The sequence below is a fragment of the Leucopleurus acutus genome, assembly GCF_964270905.1.
Source record: "Leucopleurus acutus genome assembly, chromosome: 10".
Classification (NCBI taxonomy): Eukaryota; Metazoa; Chordata; class Mammalia; order Artiodactyla; family Delphinidae; genus Leucopleurus; species Leucopleurus acutus.
In genome coordinates this window covers 19418572-19442281 of record NC_139153.1, presented here as the reverse complement: position 1 = coordinate 19442281, position 23710 = coordinate 19418572, and the positions used below count along the sequence as shown (strand labels likewise).

Sequence of the window (23710 nt, the reverse complement as noted above, 5' to 3'; positions counted from 1 at the left end):
AAACGCAAACCCACAATAACCACCATGACTGCATTCTGCCGCCAGACCTGAAGCCTCAAGTAGCTACGTTGCAGAACGTGAGGAAGAGCGAGGTGCTGGGTCAGCACCTGCGACAGTGGCGTCTGACCCACGATGCATCCGTCGCTCTCTCTGGACTGCCCCGGGAACTACAGTATTGACTTACATAAATACTAATTTGCTATTTGATACAGGTTTTACGCTGTCTGGGGGCTTTAAATTACAAAAGGATTGGGGAAAAAAACTAAACAAAAAAAACCCCAAACCTTAACCTTTTCTGAGTAGGTTTTCACATGCACTGTCTATTGCCTTTATATGAAAATCTACTGGCATTTATGCTAATACCGACTTTTCTTCCTTTGAAGAGTTTAGCTGACTCTCCACCAAATATGCCCAGAAGATATACCCCTGGCTGCCCAAAGCATATAGCAGAATATAGACAGGGTTCTTTCCCTAATGGGGTTGGGGGACAGGGTGGTATAAGGATCCAAAGGTAGGAAATGTCCGTTGCACTTTTTCATTTTTAAAACTGTGTATTTTGAATTTTTACTAATTGTTTTTTTTGCGGTATGTGGGCCTCTCACCGCTGTGGCCTCTCCCGTTGCGGAGCACAGGCTCCGGACGCATAGGCTCAGCGGCCATGGCTCACGGGCCCAGCCGCTCCGCGGCATGTGGGATCCCCCCAGACCGGGGCACAAACCCATGTCCCCTGCACCGGCAGGTGGACTCTCAACCACTGTGCCACCATGGAAGCCCGAATTTTTACTAATTTTTAAAGCTACCATTCAATTTATGACGGTTTAGCATGAGTATAATTTGTGTTCACCTCATACAACATGTCAATTTAAGCAAATAAAACATGAGAATACCACCATTTCACCCAGAAAAAAATATCACTGATAAATCTTTGCTTTATATGCCTCTTTTTAAATGCCTCTGTCTCCACGTTCTGGTCTTTTACTCATATTCTAGTGCAGCAGATAATTATACAAAGTCATTTAGGTCTGTTCAGTTTCACTGCTCTAGGTTTCTGAAGAAACCTCTGTAGTCTCCAGAGTCCAAGAAGGGTTCTAGCATGTAACAAGGAGGCAGCGCTTCGTAGGACAACATTGCCAGGGGCTGACGTGCATGGACTGAATTCTTGCTTGTGTGCTCAGCAAGTCACCTTCATCACAGCACTGAATCCTCGCAAGCCTGCGTATTCTGATGTCATTATTACTTCTTACCATTTTACAGCCGAGCAGCCCAGTGCCTAAAGAGGTTTGATAAGGTGTGGCCTCAGGACACAAAAACCTGATTTGCATACAGGTGACCTGAGACTTCCTGCTCTTTACCCCTCACTGCTAAACTGTCCAGTCAAGCCATATACACACTTTTTAAAAAAAATAAATTTATTTATTTATTCATTTATTTTTGGCTGCGTTGGGTCTTTGTTGCTGCACGCAGGCTTCCTCTAGTTGCGGCGAGCGGGGGGTTACTCTTCATTGCAGTGTGTGGGCTTCTCATTGCGGTGGCTTCTCTTGTTGCACAGCGCAGGCTCTAGGCGCACAGGCTTCAGTAGTTGTGGCTTGCTGGCTCTAGAGCGCAGGCTCAGTAGTTGTGACGCACGGGGTTAGTTGCTCTGCGGCATGTGGGATCTTCCCGGACCAGGGCTCGAACCCGTGTCCCTTGCGTTGGCAGGCGGATTCTTAACCACTGCACCAGCAGGGAAGCCCCTATACACTTACATTTTTTAATGGAGTTTTATAATTGACTCTTGGTGTGTTCTCATCAAGGTGGCCGTTTTTGCTGAATCCTACTTTTAATACAAGATTGTGTCCACGTTATGTTCTTCGAATAGTCTTTCCATCAGATCAAGGCAGAGAAGGTCCTCACTAAAACCAACAGGATCACGCTCAACAATAGCTCTATTCTGCTTAACATCTTAGGATGCTGATGTATTGGTGTTTGAAAGGAAATGTGTCAGCTTCTATGGAAAATGACTTGCCTAATTTCTTTTTTTTTTTAACATCTTTATTGGAGTATAATTGCTTTACAGTGTTGTGTTAGTTTCTGCTGCATAACAAAGTAAATCAGCTATACATATACATATATCCTCATATCTCCTCCCTCTTGCATCTCCCTCCCTCCCACCCTCCTTAGCCCACTCCTCTAGGTGGTCGCAAAGCACCAAGGTGATCTCCCTGTGCCATGAGTTGCCTCATTTCTTAATGAAGGAGGTTGGATTCTCTAATTTTCAAGGTTCCTTCCAGATGCTGGACAGTTTTATGTATATCCAGGTGTCAAAATAAGAAAAATACTGTTGGAACTTCTGACAGTAGTGAATCGTTGGCTGGCTTGGCCAGCGCAAGGAAAGCCATTCTCCTGCAAGCCAAATGTGATCCAGACAGTCACTAGAAAACATTAAAAAGCCTATACCTCGTGCCTGAACCTCAGCCATCCTTAGCAAACAGAACTGGGCCATATCCACAAAATCGATTTTAAAAGGGAAAACAAGCCGAGATTCGTAAGTGATCTGCCTTGTAAACAGGTCAGTCTGTACTGGACTTGCTGATTCAACAGTGAACTGTACCATCTACAGTTACTGTTTCTTAAAGTAGCAGTGTGGGCAGCTGCTGGCAAAGCTGCAGCCCCGGGAAGCAGACAGCCGGCAACCCTCTCTTCCCTGTTCCTCTAACAGATACTTGCAGCAACTGGGAGGGAAGTGTGTGTAGTGGATTTCAATGAAAGAGACTTGTTTTTTTTTTTTTTTTTTTTACTGGTATCATACATACAGTACATTCTCACATCTTTAAAAAAATCTTTTGACTTCCTTCATGTTACAAACCCAAACCTCTCAACGGAACCCTAACCAAACCCTCTCCCTGCAGACCAAGGGTGCTCATCTAGGTAGAGGTGATGGGGCCTCTGAGGAGAAGACATCTGGCAATATCCAGAGACATTTCTGGTTATCACCACTTGAGGGGTGCTGCTGGCATCGAGTGGGCAGAAGCCAGGGCTGGACAGGATAGCACCCGCAACAGAGGGTGATCAGGTCCAAAATGGCAAGAGTCCATGCTGAGAAACCCTGCCGTTTACGTGCAACAAACAGCCTAAGAAGACCTATAGTCTATTTAACCACCAAAGATTCATTGCACACCTCTTTTAGCTGACGAGGAGACAGCAGTGTTCATTCGAGACGAAGCCCTTGTCCTCATGAAGCGTATGCTCTAGAACTGGCACCCCTGCCTCTCTGAATTTCCCAGATTCCTGAAGGCAAAGAAACAATGTTTAGGTTCCTCTTTGTTGGCCTGGGAGGCAGGGAGTGTGAAAGAAAGTTGAGGGAGGAATATACCAGTAATATAACATTGAATGTGTCCATTCCTGGAAGGCTATACGGCCAAAGCTGTGGACAATCACAGAACCAAGGAATCAGGACCTACTTTCACATTCTTTGAATACTATGTCACCCTCTCACAGGACACAGCTGGAGCTGGGAACACAGCAGTGGAACAAGAAACGCCTCCTGGTGGATCAGGTTAAGGAGTTTGAATTGTTCCACTAGGAGTTTCCCCTCTGATTTAATGATAGCAATATAGTAATGGCTTCCTTTTACTGAGCACGTACTATATGAGAGGGGTTTGCATATAGATCTCTAATCCTTACAGCAAGCTTGCCAGGTTGGTATCATTATCTCCATTTACAGACTAGGAAACAAACTCAGTGAGCGTGTTTTTGAGGAGCAGATCTGGGTTCTTTCCTTGGTCTCTCTGGCTCTGATGCCCACGATCTTCCTCTTGGAATGAGGACGCTTCTCAGTAAAACACCAAGCAGTCACTGTGAGCATGGGTGGTCACAGACAGCACATCTTCCGCCAAATCCCCCTCTCAGCCCTTCTTAGGTTATCTACTCCATCCTTGGGCCCACCCACTGCCCTTGCCACTCACTCTCTCCTCCACCACCACCACCCATTTAGCCACACTGCCTGGGGGGGGGCAGGGGCTGGGGGGGAGAAGCAGAGACGCGGGACAGGGTTAGACGCCACCAGAACCCTTGGCAATAATGATACCCCAAAACGTGATACAAGGAACACAATTCGGGAAGAACGCATTTACAGGTCATCATTTTCTGAGGCTGGACATGAGAGGAAGATAATTTACCAAACAAAAGCCAAGCTGGGCTGTGGCAGGAAGGCAGGAAAGCAGAGGGCTTGAGAGGATGGTCTTTGAAATCGACAGAACTGAGTTCCAGCTCTGCCAGCCACCCGCTGTGTGACAAGCCTGACTCTCCTGACCCTCGCTTCCCCTTTCTGAGAATGGTCTCTATCCCTACTTAGACTGCTACTTAGACTGCAAGAGCTAAGGCGCATAAAGTATTTACACAGCAACTGGCATCTAACAAGCAACAGGGGCTGTCGTCACCAGCGGCAGCAGCAAGAGCACAAGAGGAACAGAGGGGAAAGCCATCACAACTAAGAGACACCGAGCACATTTTCTAATCTGTGGGACCAAGGGCAAAAATCCCAAGAAGTCTGTGAAAGTGACACAGCGCTGAGAAACCCCTGGGTCCATCCTTAGGAAAGAAAGCGCATCCGGTGCCAGTCTCTCTGGGCTTAAGGCCACAGCTTCCAGGAGCTGCTTCCATTTGGACCTGGCGAATCCAGAAGCTGTTATGGTTAAGGCAGGAGTGGGGAGGGATCCTCCGAGGTCTGCCAAGTAGATGATTAGTGTAAGATGTCAGGGGAACTCTTAATGTTACAAAATCCCCAAGTCCAGCTTTATAGTTCCCCCCGTGTGTCTTCAATTTAATCACGGAATTAGAGCAAATGCATCTTAAGATTCTCTATGCAAAACTGGTTACAATCCCTTTTCATTTGGGGAATTAGGAGAAGGCAGGAAGTTCAATAAGTTGGACCAACTATTCAACTTAAACGGTTTCCAGGCACGTAACCACCATTTGCATGCAATAATTCAATGTGTTGTTTACAAATCATCTTTATCTGTTCATTAAAGCAGGTTCCTGAGAATCTTGCCAAGACAGAACTCATTTAGCTCAATTTGAGTCTGAGATGCTTCAAAGCATTTTTATCCTCTCTCTTATTCAAGAGATACTTACTGTGCTCCCAGTAGGTGAAAAGATCACACAGCGTGGGCTACATGCATGCATCGTTAATCAAACACCGTCAGGTAAATAACGGTTGCAACCCCACTCTGCAGATAAGCAAACTAAGTCTCAGGGTGGCGACTTGCCCAAAGGCTCACAGTTGGCTAACAGGAGAGCTGGTACTTGAACCAAGGGTCCCTGGCAGCCTGGCTCTTTGTCAGGAGCCTGAACTAACCACTTCCAGCAGGACGCCCTACCCTGCTTGGTGCTGCGAACACAACGCGGCCCCAAATACATTCTCAGCTCGCCTGCACCTTGCAACCCTCAACCCTGACTTCCCAGCAGTCCAAACGTGCCTTCTCCATTAAACCTCATCTGGGTGCTGCAGGCTAAGCTCAGGAATAAAATTCCTGGGTACAGATGCCTTTGTCAGTACCTCAGAAATTATCTTAACCATTCCTTAGCAGACCACAGCAACACTTACCAGGGACCTGGATTTCTGGAGATGCTTCCTACAAAGGAAAGAAGGTGAAAAGGCTTCCCCAAACCCTGCCCACATCCCTGCCACTTATATTCCACCAACCAGCAGCATTACCTGGGAGCTTGTTAGACCTGCAGAGTCTCCAGGCCACGCCTGACACCTGCTGAATCCCAGGTGATTTGTCTATACCTTAAAGTTTGAGGTTTGTTGATTTATATCACGTAAAGCAAATCACCATAAGAAATGGGAAATAAGAGCTAATGGAATATAGACAGCATCATCAGAAAAATGTAAAAAAAATCATTTTCACAGATGCATTTTTTTCATCACCCAAAGAGATGATTAAGATGGGGTTATCATTAAATGTGAAGGACAATCCTATAAAGGCACTTAAACATGGGTTTTAGGCGGGGCTCTCTTTTTTTCTGCCAATTTGAAAGCAGGGAGTCCTTGGCTTAATTATCTCCTGTGACACTGGCCCCTAGTTTCCTTATTTGAGAAATTCAGTGGCAGGTCCAGATGACCTCTCAAGTCCTGCCCAGCTCCCATATTTGAGGATATGAAATACGGGAGAACTGTGTCCCATACACTGTTCATATGCACGGGGAAGCAGTGTTCACTGGGGTGAGGGATGCCAGTGCTTTTTGGGGTCACACAGTCCTTACTCCAAATCCCGTTTCTGTTCTGTGTTAGCTGTGTGACCTCAGGCCAGTTACCTGTCTGCGCCTCAACTGTCTCATGTGTAAAATGTTGCTGGTGCAGCCTACTTCAGTACTGTGAGGATTCTGTGGATAATTACGTACAGCTCCAGTCTAGTGCCCGGTGCACTGAAGTAAACAGCTGTGAACATTAATAGGTTAAAGTGAAAAAAAAATGTTTAAAACTTCACATATGTTACAGGATAGCCAAGTTATGGATAGACATGCCCAGGGCACATGCACACAATAAACGTTTGGTGAAAAAACGAATGATGACTTCACCTTATATGAGAGATCAGTTCATTTCAGCCAAGAGAATAACCTAAACGGGGAAAATTTTAAAGCCAGGGATACGTCTCCTAAAAGCCCGTCGTCTTCTTGAATTTACTAACATCAGGCTCAGCTGCCACAGAGAAAATCTGCACAAGCCCAGATACTTGATGAAGGGGGTGCCTTGTATATCAGTCACGCCATTAAAGATGATTTCATTTTAATCACTTTTAAATAGATCTGTGGCTTGTGGCTACGCCAGCTTCCTGTTTGAGAAAGGCTCACCTGCAAAAACGGGCCAGGGCCTATTCATAACATTTAATAGTGCATCTATTGAAACTGTCTAAATGCTTTATTTTTGCAGGTTTATTTGATTTTGAATTTTTTTCCCTTCTCTTGTCTATTGTCACTCCTGGCCTGTGAGCTCCTTGCCGGTAGCAACTGGGACTCTTTTCATCTCGATATCTAATTAATCCTTTAGTACACGGAGGCTGGGTGAAAGAGAAGTGTTAACAGTGTTCCAGAGCTGACAACGGAACTAAGAAGGGCCAGGTCTTGCCAGCTGTCTTAGGTTTGGAAATAAGGAAATGGCCTCTGTAATCCTGAAAGCAGGAAAATATATTTTTGAGAAGCTAGTACCAGGTAAGGACTAGGAAGCTTTCTGCGTGAGGACGTTTAGGACCTTTAGGCCTGTCTGTAGGAAGTAGCTACTGACCCACAGTTGGACAGGCTGGAATCCCCTAGGTCAGGGCCTTTCCCTGCCTGAAATAGCCAGAACCCCTTTGCCTCTTACAAAAAACAAAATCCTGGCCATTAAGAGAGCTTGTGGGTGCAGAAAGGCAAGAATGGGGAAAAAGGATAGGAAAAGTCGAAACTCCAGCCACTTTCTCCCTGTCACCTACGGCCTTCCATGCAGCCCCCTGCCCTCACCTAGACCCAGCAGGCCGCTCTGGGATGAACAAGGATGATTTGCGGATCCTCTTTGTCAAGCCTGGTCCCACCCCGCCTCCATGAGACGCGTTCTTATGGAGACACCATTGGAACACACTTGAACGTACTCCACCCTGGAAGGCGGGTCCCTCTAGAATGCAGTACCTGGCTGAACTCTTCACTGATGCCACTGAAGCAGATGGTGTGTAACCTCCTGGGAGGCCCAGGCCCATGTTGTCATCTTTGCACTCTCAGCACCTACAACAGTGACTGGCAACTAATATGTTCCGTTAATCTCACCAACAAGCAGAGCAGTAACTGTGAAGTTTTGGCACCTGAGGCATTTGTTACAAATGCACGTTGTACCCCAGAGGTCTGATGGAGCAGGTCTGGGGCAGGGACAGGAGCCTGTATTTTTTAACGTTGACCGGGCGGAGCTAAGTCCTGATGGGGTGGGGTCGGTGGGCGATGTAGTGAGGGCCCACCTTTGCGATTCAAAACATGAGAGCACAAATACTCACTAGGTACCTCCTCTGCACACCAAGGCGCACTCCGGGAGCAGACACGAGGCAGTTATGTGTCTCGTAGTCATGAGCGAGGGAGGAGGAATTAACGATCCTTAATACAAATACAGGCTATAAAAACGCGGTAGGACCACAAAGGAGGTGGGCTTAATCATGCCTGGGCCAAGCGCTTTGAAGGACAATTATAGAGGTGGCAACTCAAGAAGGCCTTGAAGGATGTGTGGCAGCTTTTTAGGCAGACGAAGGGGAGGAGGGCAACCCGAGAAGAAGGAACTTCACAAGACAAATCTCAGAGGCTGGCAAGTCCATGGTTTATCCAACAGAAGGGCCAGGCGTTTGCTGTTGTTACCAGAGAGAATGGGCCGACTGAGCGGTATAATGGAGTTGGGGAGACATAGGTGATGAAGCTGAAAAGGAGGTGGGTTTCAGATTAAAAAGAGCAATACAGAAGTTTCTACCACAAAAGTCAGTCAGAGCTGCTGGTAAAGGTAGGGGTGCAGACCCACAATTCCACCTGGCTGGAGCACACAACCCCACAACAGAGGCACCCTTAGGTGGTGAGAGACAGAGTCAAAATCCACTGCCGTGGCAGAGGAGAGGGACAGGGGAGTTTTGGAACGACGAGACCAGGCGTAGTGTAGAAGGCTAAGCTGTGAGCCCAGGTCGGGGAGGCTTGGGGAGAGACAAGCTTGGGAGCAGGACGCTAGAGAGTGTGACTGGGGCTGGAGGGGCCCAGGATGTGCAGAGGGAGGGACACGGAGAGGACAGGACGGCTTAGCCTTGGAGCAACGTCAAGTACAGAGCTGGACGGGGAAGGGTACGTGAGACAGAAGGGGATTCCAGGTAGGATGGTGGTGGTGTTGACCGTAACAGGGTAGGTGATGTGTGTCCAAAACTCAGGAGAGAGGTCAGGGCTAGGATGCAGATTTGCAACTGATAATTAGAGTAAAATCAGCCGCCACAGGAGAAGGGAAAGTCACTGTGGGTAGAATTCAAGAGCCCCCTAAATATTTAGTGTGGGCTGAGCTGTCCTAGGCTCTGATCTAGGAGCTGAGGACAGAGTGGCGGGGAAAAGAACCCTGGGAAGTGTACATTCTGGTGAGAGAAGACAGACGAACAGTGCTAACCCTACAGAGACAACAAAGCAGAAGCAGGGCCTCAGGGAATGTGTCAGGAGATGCGGGTCATTTTCTATCAATGGTCAGGGAAGGTCTCGCTGAGACGATGACATTCAAGCAGAGACTGGAAGTAAGGGAAGCGCAGACCTAGCAGATGACTGAGGGAAGAGCATCCCAGGAGGAAGGACCCCCAGTGGCAAAGGCCCATGCTTAGGATGATGGAGAAAGAGCAAGGGGTCCAGCAAGCCACAAGGGCATGTGCAGTAGGGAGAGTGACAGAGAGACAGCAGGAGAAAGGTGTACCAGGCGGGGGCAGGACATGCTGCAGAGTCTCACGGGCCACGATAAGCACTCTGGCTTTTGCTCGCAGAGGACCCGGGAGCAGAGAAGTGACATGTTTGAACTGTGGTATTTAAAGGGACCGCTCTGGCTGCTGTGATGGGAATGAACTGTATGGGGCAAGAGCAGAAGCAGGGAGAGCAGTTAGGATGCTCTTGCCTTCATCCAGGTGACAGATGTGGTGTGGTCCAGGGTCTGGGATGCAGGTGGTGAGAATACATTGGATGCTAGATGCATTTTGAGCGTAGAATCAATAGCATTTGTTGTTAACGGATGTAGCAGGAGGAAGAAGGATGGGGAAGGGGATAGAAAAGGGGGGGAGGTAAGGAGGAAGAGGAAGAGAATCACAGATGACTCCAAGATTTGGGGCGGGGGCGATGAACAACTGGAGGGATGGGGTGGCTGTAAACTGCTCTGGTCTGAGATGACACAGACGAAGGAGACAAGGTGGGGAGGGCAGCCGAGGAAGTGGTTTGGCACGTGTTGAGTAAGGATTTGTATTAGACATCCACATGGAGACGGAGAGGAGGAGCTGGATGTGTGAGTGCAAGGTTTTGGGAATCACCAGTGTACAGACGCAGCTGAAAGCCTTGTGACTGGATGAGATCACTGGTGTGGATGGGAACAAGAGAAGAGGCCTGAGCACTGAGCCCATGGATAAAACTTAAGAGGACAGGGGAGGGTCATCATGAGATGAAAACAAAGCAGTCAGAGGCACACAAACAAGAGTGGCCTCCAAGAATCAAGACAGGTCCGAGTTTTACACAGCCAGAAAAGGGGAGGAACACTCTTCATCCTACACCCCCAGCCAAAATTATCCCCCAAATGTTTGGATCCTTAGCCATAAAGTCTAATTAAAAAACAAAACAACAAATACAGACTTACTGGAGTTTACTACTGAAACTGCAAATAACTCTACTGGGGGGACTCTCAAATTCATCCATGACGGGAATAAATTAGGATGCTGGCTTCCTCACACTGAATTCAGACAAGTTGCTCTGGGGAACCACTGATGGGCGAACGGGTGGTAATTCGGGAGCACTGGATAATAATTTCAGTAGTCAGCATTTACTGTACACGTATTCTATGCTAGGACACTTGTTGGTATTTTACATTCATAGCACTCATGTAGCCCTCAGAATATCCTATGATTATTTATTCCCATTTCACAAACCATGCAAGTGAGGCCTAGTGAGGCTAGAACATTTGTTCACCGTCACAGAGTAGGCTGGAAGGTAGGACGGGCCAAGAGGCAGGTGCCAAAGACTTTCAAGTAGCAGGAGACCTTTGGATGGTGTGGTTCTCAAGACTGACGTCATCGGCGGCAGACAGCAGCTACCTGAGGTGAAGGCTGCCCTTGGAGGGCTCTCCTGAGAGCCTTACCACCCTCTCTACAATCTTATTTCTCTGGGGGGGAAAAAAGATACAGGGGAACCTCTAGAACACAATGTGCTCACAACTCCGAGGGAAAGAGGGGCACCCTGCATCTCCAGAGACGTGGAGAAAGTTCAATAGCAGCTATGGGATGACGGGTCAGGAAAAATGAACTCATATGTGCAATGCTGGAACTAAATATTATTTCGAAATTAATACAGCCACTTCTGTTGAAGATTTGGACATGGTGGCAGGAACATGTTTCATTTGATTACTGGCTTTCAGAGAACAAAAATGTGCAAACACACAGTAGGAAGGCTACAGTCTGTCTTCACTGGAGTTACCGTGGTTTTAACTTAAAAGATATTAGATATTCTTTAAAAGTTGTGTTAAGATATATTTACAACACAGGGAATAGAGTCAAGATTTTATAATAACTATAAATGGAGTATAACCTTTAAAAATTATGAATCACTATATTGTACACTGTGTAACTTACATAATATTGTACATCAACTATGCTTCCGAAAAAAAGATACCAGATATTCTTTAAAAGTTGTGTTGCTATATAGTATTAGTATCTTAGACCATTCTCAAAAATGTTGTGCCTGTAAGGAGATTAATTTTTGACCCGTTTATAAACACATTCTGTTGATACTGTTTCCAGCAGCCCACCAGTATCCAATGGTCCAGAGGTCCAGATTTAACACCTTGAAAACAGATACCAGGTAATAGCAATTACAACACACCTTTGAAAACAAAGACACACATGATTTCATTCTGCTACAATTTGCCAAAACCATTCTTGTTTTGACAGTAAAACGCTCTTAGCATCTCATAACGAAAGTGAAAATATTAAAAATAAAAAAAACCCAACAGACTCACTGTATCTTACCCACCCCCCAACTTCTCTGTGTCCCCAGAAAAGACAATGACTCCAAGTGTCAGTTCTTGTAGATGGGTGCTAATTCCAACAGGAAGAAAGGAATGAGCTTGTCTCCCTAAGAAAAGATGAATATCACTTTTTAAAATTCTTGCAGGTATTTTACGCAAGGCTTTTAAAAACCAGATTTGCGGGCTTCCCTGGTGGCGCAGTGGTTGAGAGTCCGCCTGCCGATGCAGGGAACACGGGTTCGTGCCCCGGTCCAGGAGGATCCCACATGCCGCGGAGCGGCTGGGCCCGTGCGCCATGGCCGCTGAGCCTGTGCGTCCGGAGCCTGTGCTCCGCAACGGCAGAGGCCACAACAGTGAGAAGCCCGTGTAAGGCAAAAAAAAACAACACAAAAAAACAAAAAAAAACCACCCCAAAACAAACAAACAAAAAACAGATTTGCGTCTACTGAGTAAATTTCACAGCAAACGGACACACCCATGCCTCCCTAACAATTAACCATTGAGTTACAGTGTCATCAAAAGTTCCATAAGCTCTTGGGACAACCCTGAAGTGTCATCCTTGGGCACCGGCTGGGTGACAGATACTACGAAGGGACTTTGCAATTCATCCATTTATTCATCTGTCAAAAATTTCTTGCGCTCCTACTAGGTGCCAGACACAAGTTCCTGCTCACTGGCCCGTAACAGAGGGGAAAATGTTGAGGGATTGAGACAGATGGAAAAATAAACAGTTTCCTACACAGCACAACTCAGAAGCATTATGAACTTTATGAAGAAAAACAGGGAGGACATGAGTGAAGGGAGGGAGGAGGGGTGCTAACTTAGATGCGGCAGTCATATAGGCATTTCTGAGAAGGTACCTGAGCTGTCCCCTGAGAAAGCTATAATTGTCCCCACTTTACCAACAAGGTGAGGCATGGCTCACCACTGAATCCCCAGCGCCTAGCAGGCGTGTGGGTCCACAGTAAGTGCTCAAGAAACAGCCGCCCAGTGGATGAGAAAGAATTCAAAGGCTGCATCGGTGGACGGGGGTAGGCGCCCGCTGTGCCATAGTAATACCACCTCCGCACACTTCCCAGGGGGCTGGTCGACTTTCCCGAGCGCTGTCACGGCGAGGGTCGTGTCCCGAGTTCCCCAAGAGCCCCGTGGGGGGTGACCAGGACAGCATCACTCGCCTCACTTTACAGCGAGGACCGATCACCCCCGCCAGGCCCAGCATCTCCCACTGCCCAGCCAGGATACCCGCCCGCAGGCGTTTCTTCTACGGAAGGAAAGAAAGAGGAAAAGTGCTGCCGAAACTTTGGCGACTGCGTGTTTTCTCTCCCGGTCGTGAGGCGAGGCCGCCCGACAGCCGCTCGCGTCGGCCCAAAACCCTCGGCTTCCGAGCCGGCTCTGCGCGAGCTCGCGCGGCGGGGCCGGCGCCCAGGGCCCGGGGCTGGGGGCCGGGCCGCCCGAGCTCACCCGGCGCGGGGCAGGGGAGGTGGGCCCCGAGACAAAGCGGCGGCGCAGGCCCGGCGGGCGCACGGCGGCGGTGGCGAGCCCCGCGACCCACTCACCTGTCGAGCCAGAAGGTCCAGGGCGAGTGCAGCGGGATCCCACCCGGCTCGGGTCGCAGCTCCGAGAGCTTCTGCAGGCCCAGCGGCGGCGCGGTGGCGGCGGCGGCGGCGGCGGCGGCGCGGGGCCCCGGCGGTGCCCGGGCCCCGGAGGGGGGCGCGGCGGCCGGGGGCAACGCCATTTTCTCCGCCCCGCCTGCGAGACCGGCGGACGCACGGACCGCGGGGCGAGCAGCGGCTGAGTCACCCAGGCCCCCGCCCGCCCCGCCGCGGCCGCCCCGCCCCGCCCCGCGCGCGCCCCGCCCTGGCCCGGCCCTTCGCCCGCCGGGCCTTGGAGCCGCGCCGCCGGGCCGCCCGGGCCCGGGCCGCCTGGGGCCGCCGAACAAAAGCACTGCCCACGCGAGTGGGGGGCCGATTCGGCGCAGGCACCGACCCAGCGTGCGGGGACTGACGGACTCGCGGGTCTGGGGGAGGGCAGAGCAGCGGCGGGGACGGATTCCAGGCTACAGGGGTGGGAGGAACAGAGGAAGGGTCAAGCGGTGGGTTCTGCAGCCAGACAGGCGGTGAGCAAGACGTATGGGTGGGCTACAGAAAGATGGAGGGATGGAGGGATGGATGGTCCAGTGGATGGAGTCTCAGACCCACATGGTGGGAGGGGAGGAGGGGTGGACAGACATACCAGCAGTCTGAAGGATGGGTGGGAAAGCTGGCAGATGGTAGGAGGAGGGGTGGAGGGATGGAAGGGCAGATGGAAGCACAGTTGGATGTGAAAGACAGATGCCCGGGGAACCGCTGGCCAAATGAATAGAGACTGGAGTGCCCAAGAGTGCAGAAAGAAAGGGTCAGACAGACAGAACCAGGACCACTGACCGGGGGATGAAGTTGTTACAGGTCAGTTTTGCATGTTTCCTAACTCAGCTGATTTGAAGGGGCCACCAGGTGCCCAGAGTGTGACCAACTTTAAATGAGGGTGACCAAAATCAGCCCAAGGTCTCCACACTTGCCCCAAAGCACCCACAAGGAAGGAGGAGGAAACTGAGCATCAGGAACCCAGCCCTCCGCTTTCTGCACCTTTGAATACGGAGGAAGCCCCTATGGCCATTAAGATTCCTGAGCCTCCTAGCACCGCCCCTTGGCAAGTGTCTATCATTCTCTCTTTCAAAAGAAAAGGAGACGCATGAGGGCATGTGAACACACATGTCATAACTGGCGTGGACATGGACACCCTCCTTAAGCTTGAATTTCTGGATAGTGCCTCTCTGGCCTTTACCAACTGTGGATGTAGAGTTCTGTCTCCTCAAAGATTTTCTCCGTGGCCTAGCATACATTCCGCTCTTAACCTGAGCAACTCTGGGATGGACTAGAAGAGGAGCTACAAAACTAGATGGGTTCGGGGGTTTCACAGGCATTGTAAACACCTGTTATGAGTCCCAGGGTAGGTGCCTTCCCTAAAAGGTATTCAAGGTCTGCTAAAATGACCACAATGAAAACAAAACCGCTGCTTTGCTATCCCTGCTTCGAACATAATTTTTATACGACGTATGATGCTGCAAGCAGTGACATGTTTAAAAGCCCTTGCACCTCTGAGATACAAGGGGCGCTTTCGGTTAGATGCATTTTTGGGGTTGGTTAATTTCTCCTTTTATTTTTTTCCAGAAAATGCATATATGGCAGTGTTTCAGCTATTCTGAGCACTTTATCCTTATTAACTCATTTAATCCTCACAAAATCCAATGAGGAAGATACTATTATTAGCACATTTAATAGATGAGAAGTGGAGAAGTTAAATTAACCCCAAGGTCACCCAGTTAGTGAGAGAGCCAGGATTGGAACATACATATTCAGGCTCCAGAGTCTAGGCTTCTAACTGCCAGTCTCTACTGCCTCTCTAGCTGGAAAACTAACAGGTCCACATAGTAAAAATAAGAAAATGAATATTAAGTCTCCTTCCCTCCCAAGGCTATCAGTCTTCTTGCCCAGAGGAAACCACTGTTAACAGTTTCCTTCCGGAAAAATGCAAGTATGCCTGTAAAGGCATATATCTACAAATATAAATTGTACACCTACTACCTATATCTTTTATAAAGAAATAGAAGCATTTTATACCACTGCTGCACCTCCTTATCTTAACTGACATTATACATTTGAAGACTTTCATATCAAAACATATAAATCTACTTCTTTTTAAGGACTGCAAAGTAATCCATTCTAAAGAAGTAATGTAATTTAATTCACTAGCCCTCAAGATTTATTTGGTTTGCAGTCATTTTCTTTGATAAATAATGCTACCATAAGCATTTTTATGTTTAATGTCTTTCCTCAACTGCACAAGTTTATTTCAGAATAAGTTTGGAGAAGAAGAATTTTTGCCTGTGTCTAAAATTGCTAAATTACATTGCTAAATTACCATGCAAATGGTTACATGCATTTATATATCATTGATTTATAAATAATGGCTGATTCTGAAATTTTATATTTACTTAGTGACATCTTTAATCTTTATATAAAATTCTAAGGCATTGGTAGAAAGGGAGTTTTTGCTTTCTATTGATTAGAACTAGTCAAACTGTCAAGTTTAGCTTCTCCCTTATGTTCTGTGACAATACTCTCAGCAAGAAAGGAATATTTTAAAAGTTTTATCTGCAGTTTCTAAAAGACAGTATGCACCACATGATAAATTACTTTCAGAATTTAGAACTAGGAACAGTAAGGCAATTTGTCTTTATTGAATATCAATTATGTACCTCCCTCTCTTTTTGCTTTGGCTTCCAGGATGCTCGAAATTACGTCTGCTGTTCCATCACAACATCAATATTAACCAATGAAAAAGCATCACTATTTTTATGTTAATATATTCCTATTTTATGTTAATGATCCAGTTGCACGTGTGCATCTTATACCGTGAACCCCTCAAATCTATTTTGGAAGCAGGTGATATACAAAAAATATAAAATTTAAATCACCTTAAGATTAATAAAAGAAGTCAGGCAACATGACTAAGGTGAGAAGCAAGGAGGGAACAATGGGCATTACTTTCGTTCCCTTCCTGTCTGAAATGTGTAAGAGACTTAACTCTTGCTATCACTCTTCAGAATCACCCTTAGAAGATAAGAAATGAGGAAAATTCCCCTCATCTTTCCCACTTTGCAACTGGGCAGCAGGAATTCCAATAATTTCAGGGTAGAAAGGGAACTTGGAGATTACCTACGCACACCCATCATATTACAAATGGAGAAGCTGAGGCCCAGAGAGGTGAGGTGACTTACCCGAGGCCACAGCTCTAGGAAATAACACAGGCAGGACTAGAACGTGGGTAGCTTGAGATCCAGGCCAATGTGCTCTCCCACTGCGTAACACGCAACTCAGACAGCTTGGGGCGGCAGGAGGGAGGAAGAGAAGGTGACCCCACAGCCCCTAGCAATGAAAGCAACAAAAAAGACTTGAGGCACTCATAAATAATTAAGCAGTGAGCTGCAGCAGCTACTCCCCTCCCTTCCAGCATCCAGTCACCAAGGCAACTTGGGCAGGGTGCCTGCTGGTTGCCTAGTAACAGTGTGGTCTGCTCCCCTGACATGCTCCCTAGGCATCAAAAAGGATTTGAGAGCCGGAAAGAGCCTTAGACAGGGACCACTACTCCAACACCTTCATTTTCCAAATGGGTAAATAGAGGCCCAGAGAAGCCGAGTAACCTGCCCAAGGTCACACAGCTACTCAGAGGCACAGCCAGTCTCCATTTCTAGTTGCTTTCCATTGCACTATGGCTGCCTCAGGGACATTGCAGATGGAGGAGGGGAGATCTCTCCACAGTTCCTAGAAGAACAAGAAAGTAAGATGGAGAGAGCAAGCAAGAAAGAGACGGAGACCTTCAGCTTTCATATGCAATTAACAGGAGATGGTAATCCCATCGGCCAGACTTTCATCATCACCATGGCAACATGGGTGAGGTGGGTACTGGTTGCCTAGTAACAAGTGGTCCTCTGTCTTCCACTCACATCCGGCTCCCTGGGAGTCACAGGAACAGTTGAATGTTGGAGCTGGAAGGGAAGGCAGGGATCCGAACTCAGTCTCCTCCTTTGACTGAGGTTCAGGGCCACTGTACAAGGTGACACAGCCACAGAGCTAGCTAGTGACAGGGACTCGTTGGACAGCCAGCCTTTCCTGAATTCACTCCGTTTACTGCTGTCACAGCACTGTGGAAAGGGAAGCTTCACTCAGTAAAGACAAAACGTGGCAGGGGAATGGCAAGTGGTCCCCAGGAGGTATTTCTACCGCTCGTCTAAACGGTGGCAATTCTGCACACGAGGCCTGGCACACAAGGGGCACTCCGCACAGTATGAAACACAGGGTCTCTAAAGTCAGAACATCTGAGTCAAAAGCCAGTTCTCCCCAAACCTGGAAAGCTTCTTATCCCTCTGCACCTCTGTCTCCACATCTAAGAAATGGGTCTCCTGATAGTCCCTACCTCTCGAGATGTCATTAGGATTAAATGAGAAAACGTACACATCAAGCGCCTGGTATACATACAGTAAAGATGCAGTAAATATTAAGCAGTCATTTATTCCACTTTCAGTAAATATTTGTGGCATGTCTGCTATGTAAATGCCACTGTTCTAGGGTCTTGAGATTCATTAGCGAGCAACACAGACAAAAGAAATCCCTATTTCAGGAAGCACACTTTGCAGTGGAATGAATATTTGATACACACACACACGCACAATACATATATCTATTTGTTTGTTGAATGGGTGGAGAAACTCATTGGCAATATGCTATGTTTATGTTACTGGGCTCCTTCTCTAAGACTGAAAAGTTTCCTGTTTACAGGGTGTGATGCTATAAATATGCAGGCCTGTCTTGTATGTGGAAACTCCCGACGTTTTCCTTTCTTTTAAAAGCTCGGAGGAAAAAGGAAGGCAGTGGCCACTAGATGGCAGACCTGTCTCCCCAGATACTGGGCCTGGAGGCACAGGCCAGGGGCACAGACCCTGACAGACACTTCCAGCAAAGGCAAGGGCTGCGGTTGGTCCATCCCAGGGCAAGGCTAGGAGGAGTGGGGGAGACTAGAAACGCCTCTGGGACACTGGGGGTGTAAGGGGAGACTGTAGTGTGGTGTGAGAGTGATTGCTTTAGTGAGACTGAATCCTGCCTTCACCAAGACGTTGCCCCAGGTAAGCTGTGTGACCCAGGGAAGTTTTATTCACCTTGCTGAGCTCCAGATTATTCCTGTGGAACAAAGAGGTAATAACAAGAGCTCCCTCTTGTTGCTGCTTTGAGGCATGCATGAGAAAACATGTCTAAGGCACCTTGCAAGCTGTACATCGAAAAAGCTCAAGCAATGTTATAGAATCTAAAAGACCCCTGAAGGTCTGGTTCAGGGTTGCAAGTGGAAGAGAGAGGGCTAAGGGAAAGAGCACTTATTAAAGCCCTTGTGATGAGGAGACGGCAGTCCTCCCAGTCACTGGGCTTGGAAATTGTGGCACTGAGGTTCGGTTGTCCCACCTTCCACCTCCCTGCTCACCCATCAGCCCCAGAGTCCTTGTCCTGTCTTCCCGCCCTTGCACTGCTCTTCCTCTTTATTCCCAGGGGTGGCACCCGCCCCCGGCCCTCACCTGCTGAGGTCCAGCCAAGCACACTAGTCTCCCTGCTTCCGGCACCAGCCTCCCTCCCACCCACTGTGGGACAGCAGCCTGAGCAATGGTCCCCAAACACCCATTTGGCCATGTCTGAAGTTTTCCACTGGCTTCTTACAGCTCTTGGGAGAAAGCTCAGACTCTTTCCGGCGGGCACCAGGGCTCAGCATCTTCTGGATCCTTCCTGCCTTTTCAAGTCCGTGGCAGCATTGAGGCATCAGCCCCTGTTGGTTCCTCTCCTGAACCTCCAGCCCCTCTGTTCTGCACAGCTGTCCCTTCTCCCATGCAGGCCTCCCGGGCAGCCTCTTCCCCAGCCTCCTCCTCTACAGCAAGTCACCTCCACCCCTGATCCTTTCCTTCCCAGCATGTGTCCCAGCCACACTGACCTAGCGCATCCCACACCAGAACATCCGGTCCCAGAGGGCCAGGCCCCTGTTCTGCTCTGCTCTGTGCCCACGGCCGGCCATATATATGACACATCACCAGAAGCTGTTCAGTAAATGAACTGGGTATACAACAGCTACTGCTTGAAAGGAACAGTCTGTGCATTCATCTCCCAGTTTCTAGACTTTCTCCCCGGTCAGTGTATCCTTCTGGGGATAGCACATTAGTTTTCCTAAAAAGCAACTCCTACTGTTGGGCATTTAATTTGTTACCAAGGTTTGTGTCCACTATGTGCCCTCCCCTCCCTGCAATAAATATACTCTGCAAACCACTGACTCCTTATCGAAGACTAGTTATTAATGCTCCCCCAGGCCCATCAATCAGCCAGAGAGGTGAGGATGACTCAGATGAGAAACGGGACCTGAAGAGGAAGGCCAGTAGGCTTCCACATGGTCTTTGGAAGTTTTTAAAGGAGAGGAAAAGATGCACAGTAGAGAGGCAAGGTGAGCTGCCCACACTTAACAGCTGGGTGATTTTGGAAAACTGAGTCAAGCTCTCTGCATCTCCTTTTTTCTCACTTGAACAGTGAGTGCCCCGCTAGTCCCTGCCTCGCAGTGCTGCCTGGAGGCGAGGCTCTGCGTGAGCCCTTAAAGTGCCCGGCGAGTGCTGGGCACTGTTTCCTGATGACCGTTCCTGGCGGGGAGCGCCGCACACCTCCTGTGCCTGTTTGAACACAGGTGTTCTCCTTTGCACTCTGGAGAGTTAGAGAAGAATGTGTAGAGCAACCGACTGTCCTGGTTTGCCTGGGACTGGGGCACGGAAAGTCCTGGAAAACCCCTCCTTGGTCCTCGGCAAACCGGGGCGGTTGGTCTTGCTAGGGGCACGTCCACGGAGCACGGGCTGTTGCACGTGGCTTGCCACGTCCATCATGGAGGCCTCCAGTCCCCACAGCGGCTGAAACTTGCTGGCATAGTGGGAGTGTATTGCTGGTAGAGTGACCAGCAAGCAGCTGGTCACTTCTTCACGGCTAAGAAGCTCACTGCTTTATGGATAAGATTTCGTTTTGAGCTGTCAATTATGGCTCAGATATCACTAAGGGGAGCATTCTGCAAGCCAGTATTCTGAGGAAGGGCATCGTGCTTTCTATAGCTTTATGTTTAAACTTAAATAATCACATCATTCTATGGCTTAAGAAATCCTGATATAGAAAATATCAACTTCCTCAGCAAACTATTAGGAAGTGATGAGCCATGTTATGCAATGACCACCTGTACCTTATTTTCCATATTAGCCTAAGTTCCTTGAGGGTGGGAAGCCTACCTTTGTGGTCTCCACAGAACAGATGGCTCGTGTAGCGTATACTCAATAAATATTGGGATGATGAATCCCTGTGTGATTAAAACATTCATGAAATGTTTTATAAGTCATGTACTTCTTAAGAGCTGAGTGGTCTAAAATTTGAGAAGCTATTATCAACTGATGGGCGATCAGAAAAGGAAAATAAGCAATTTTTGAAATGAAACCACATTACTTATTTTCTAAAAAAACCCCCAAAACCTGTAATCGCATAAAATTCTTAGAACAATAACTACGGTGTGCAAAGTGCTACATTAGGAATCACGAAGATGCTTTCAAACAGCATTTTAGGCCAATGAAACCTTACACAGTCAATCTCTTACCATCAGCAGGAACTGCATGCTCCCAATAAAGAAAGATATTGTCAGTTTTTTACTTCTTTCCTGTTGATTTTCATTTGTTACATATTCTGTAGATAATGTTAATTTGCACGTTACGGTATTTCTTTAACAGTTTCTTGGTTTTTATGGTAAGATGGTGTCTTTTTCTGGGAAGTGAAGGATATGCACATATTACTTACACAAAGTGTGTTACAAAATGTGGTCCCTAGTGGGAGTTATGAGCAACATGGTAGCCCACAGATCACCTTGCATGTGTCATAAATATTTACTATGTTGACAATGATCTTGGAGATAATTAAGAATCATTTTTGTCCTTTCAAAACCTTCTAGATCCCTCAGAACTAAACTCTGAATTATCCTAACTTTGAGTTGATTCTCTATCATTCCTAAATACCCAAGGGTCATCTTTTATATTGTATGAAACATAATCATGTCAAGAAAATACAGTATCATTTCTTTCATATGTTGCAAAAGCATAGTCAATGATGCAAATAATCTCCTATCTTTCATTCTGAGGGAAAACCATTAATAAGACCATATTCTTTGCAAGAATCGAAATTTAGCAGTAAGAGGGCACAAACCGTCTATAAAGGCAAGACATATATTAGCAGTAAGGAAACAAGCCTAATGAGTATAATGTCCAGATGGAAATGAATAACTGAATCATTCTCTGTCCAATCAACTAGCATCTTAATAAGTTGTTGCATCATCTCTGTTGATTTAATTTAACTGGAAGATAGGAGAAAATGAGTATGACCTGCAGAAATATCTTCATTTCCCATGCTCATTAACATTTGCCCTGTGCATCCCCTCCTTTTATTCTGAAGGTGAAGTTACCTCCAAAATGGTCTTTAGGTTTCTTTCCCTGAGAAGCAGCCCATGTCAAAAAAAAAAAAAAAATAGCCCCAAACTGGAATGAAATTATTGGAATTAAAAGAAATGGAACCCCAGTGTAAACACTTCTCTTGCAGGCAAGCTGGTAAGTACAAGTTGTCATGGAAACAGGATGTATTCAAATTATACTAGGAATGACGTTCTTCATCTAACTAGGTGTTCATCTCCTCTAAATGGGGAGAAATTGTTGTAGCTGAAATCCATTATATTTCTTTCAAATCTGCATTAAAAACAATCACTCCCTTTATTTTATATAGAACTACAAAGACACAGAGCCTCACTCTCATAAAAGGGAGAATTAAAATTACTTGCAAAAGAACTGGGGCGTAAATAAAAGGCATAAAATGAAAATGAATCCCATGATATAAATCTACTGACGCACAGTGAAGGGGTGAAGGATGGAAATCAGACAATATAATACCACCTTCATTAACAATAGGACATATTTTTCTTCTATAGCATTAGTGACTATGTTTTACAGAATGATCTAGGCCAGTTCTCTGGAAGTTGGGGTGATTTGTTAACAGGTGTACTGTCACTGCTGCTGATTACAGCACAGGCCCTTGTTAAGTGACATGCATGTAAGAAAGACACAGAAGAAAGGCAAGGCTGTGATGAGCAGTCATTTCCCACTACTTACTAAGGCAATCATCAAGAAACACATGGTACAAGCTAATTTTGTGGGGAAAGATTCACAGCATGGAAGGCCCATGAAGTCACAATACATCTAAGAGGTAGCTGGAAATTCTTTTTGATCAAGATGTTCCTTTGGGAACATCCTGTAATATCTTTCAGGTGAAGATAATTTCTCTACCTCCTTCCAAAAGATGAAAAAAAAAGATTTTTCATGTTTTGCAGCCTGGAATGCTGAGGTCTCAACAAAGCCTTTGTCCAAGCACTTAAGACAATGATCATTCAAACTAAAATGCCAACAGTTCCAAAATATACAAAGAACTCTTAAAACTCAACAATAAGAAAATGAACAACCTGATTTAAAAATGGGCAAAGACCTGAACAGACAACTTACCAAAGAAGATATACAGATGGCAAATAAGCATATGAAAATATGCTCAACATCACGTGTCATTAGGGAATTACGCATCAAAACAACAACAAGATGTGAGTACACACTGATTAGAATGGCCAAAATCCAAAACACTGACAACACCAAATGCTGATGAAGACGTGGAGCAACAGGAACTCTCTTTCATGGCTGGTGGTAATGCAAATGGTACAGCCATTTTGGAAGACAGTGGCGATTTCTTACAAACCTAAACATACTCTTACCATACGATCCAGCCATCGTATTATTTGATATTTAGCCAAAGTACTGTAGTTGAAAATATGTTCACACAAAAATCTGCAGATAAATGTTTATAGCAACTTGATTCATAATTGCCAAAACCTGGAAGCACCCAAGATGTCCTTCAGCAGGTGAATGGATAAATAAACTATGGTACAACGATTAACTAGAATATTATTCAAGGATAAAAAGAAATGAACTATCAAGCCATGAAAAGACATGAGGAAGCTTAAGTGCATATTACTAAGTGACAGAAGTCAATCTGAAAAGGCTACGTACTATATGATTCCGACTATATGACACTCTGGAAAACGGAAAAACATGCCAGACGGTAAAAGGATCAGTATTTGCCAGGAGTTAGCGGGGAGGGAGGGAGGAATAGACAAGGAAAAGAGGAATTTTAGGGCAGTGAAACTACTCTGTATGGTACTCTAATCGCAGATACATGTCATTATACATTTGCCCAAACCCAGTGAATGTACAGCACCAAGACTGAATCCTAATGTAAACGACAGACTTTG

General features: G+C 46.8%; 1 protein-coding gene across 2 annotated transcripts in view; it reads right to left on the bottom strand.

Moving 5' to 3' along the window:
- Window positions 1-13463, bottom strand: part of EIF4E3 (eukaryotic translation initiation factor 4E family member 3) — a gene marked incomplete at its 5' end in the record, with an annotated part of 38767 nt that extends 25304 nt beyond the window's left edge. Inside the window, one exon of one of the 2 annotated variants that reach the window (XM_082848512.1) lies at window positions 13285-13463. In XM_082848512.1, coding sequence (XP_082704638.1) covers window positions 13285-13463 — 179 coding nt within the window. Of the gene's footprint in view, window positions 1-3157; window positions 3263-13284 lie in introns of those variants that run through there. The other variant, XM_082848513.1, reaches the window with a different exon arrangement.
- Between the last annotated feature and the right edge of the window lie 10247 nt (window positions 13464-23710).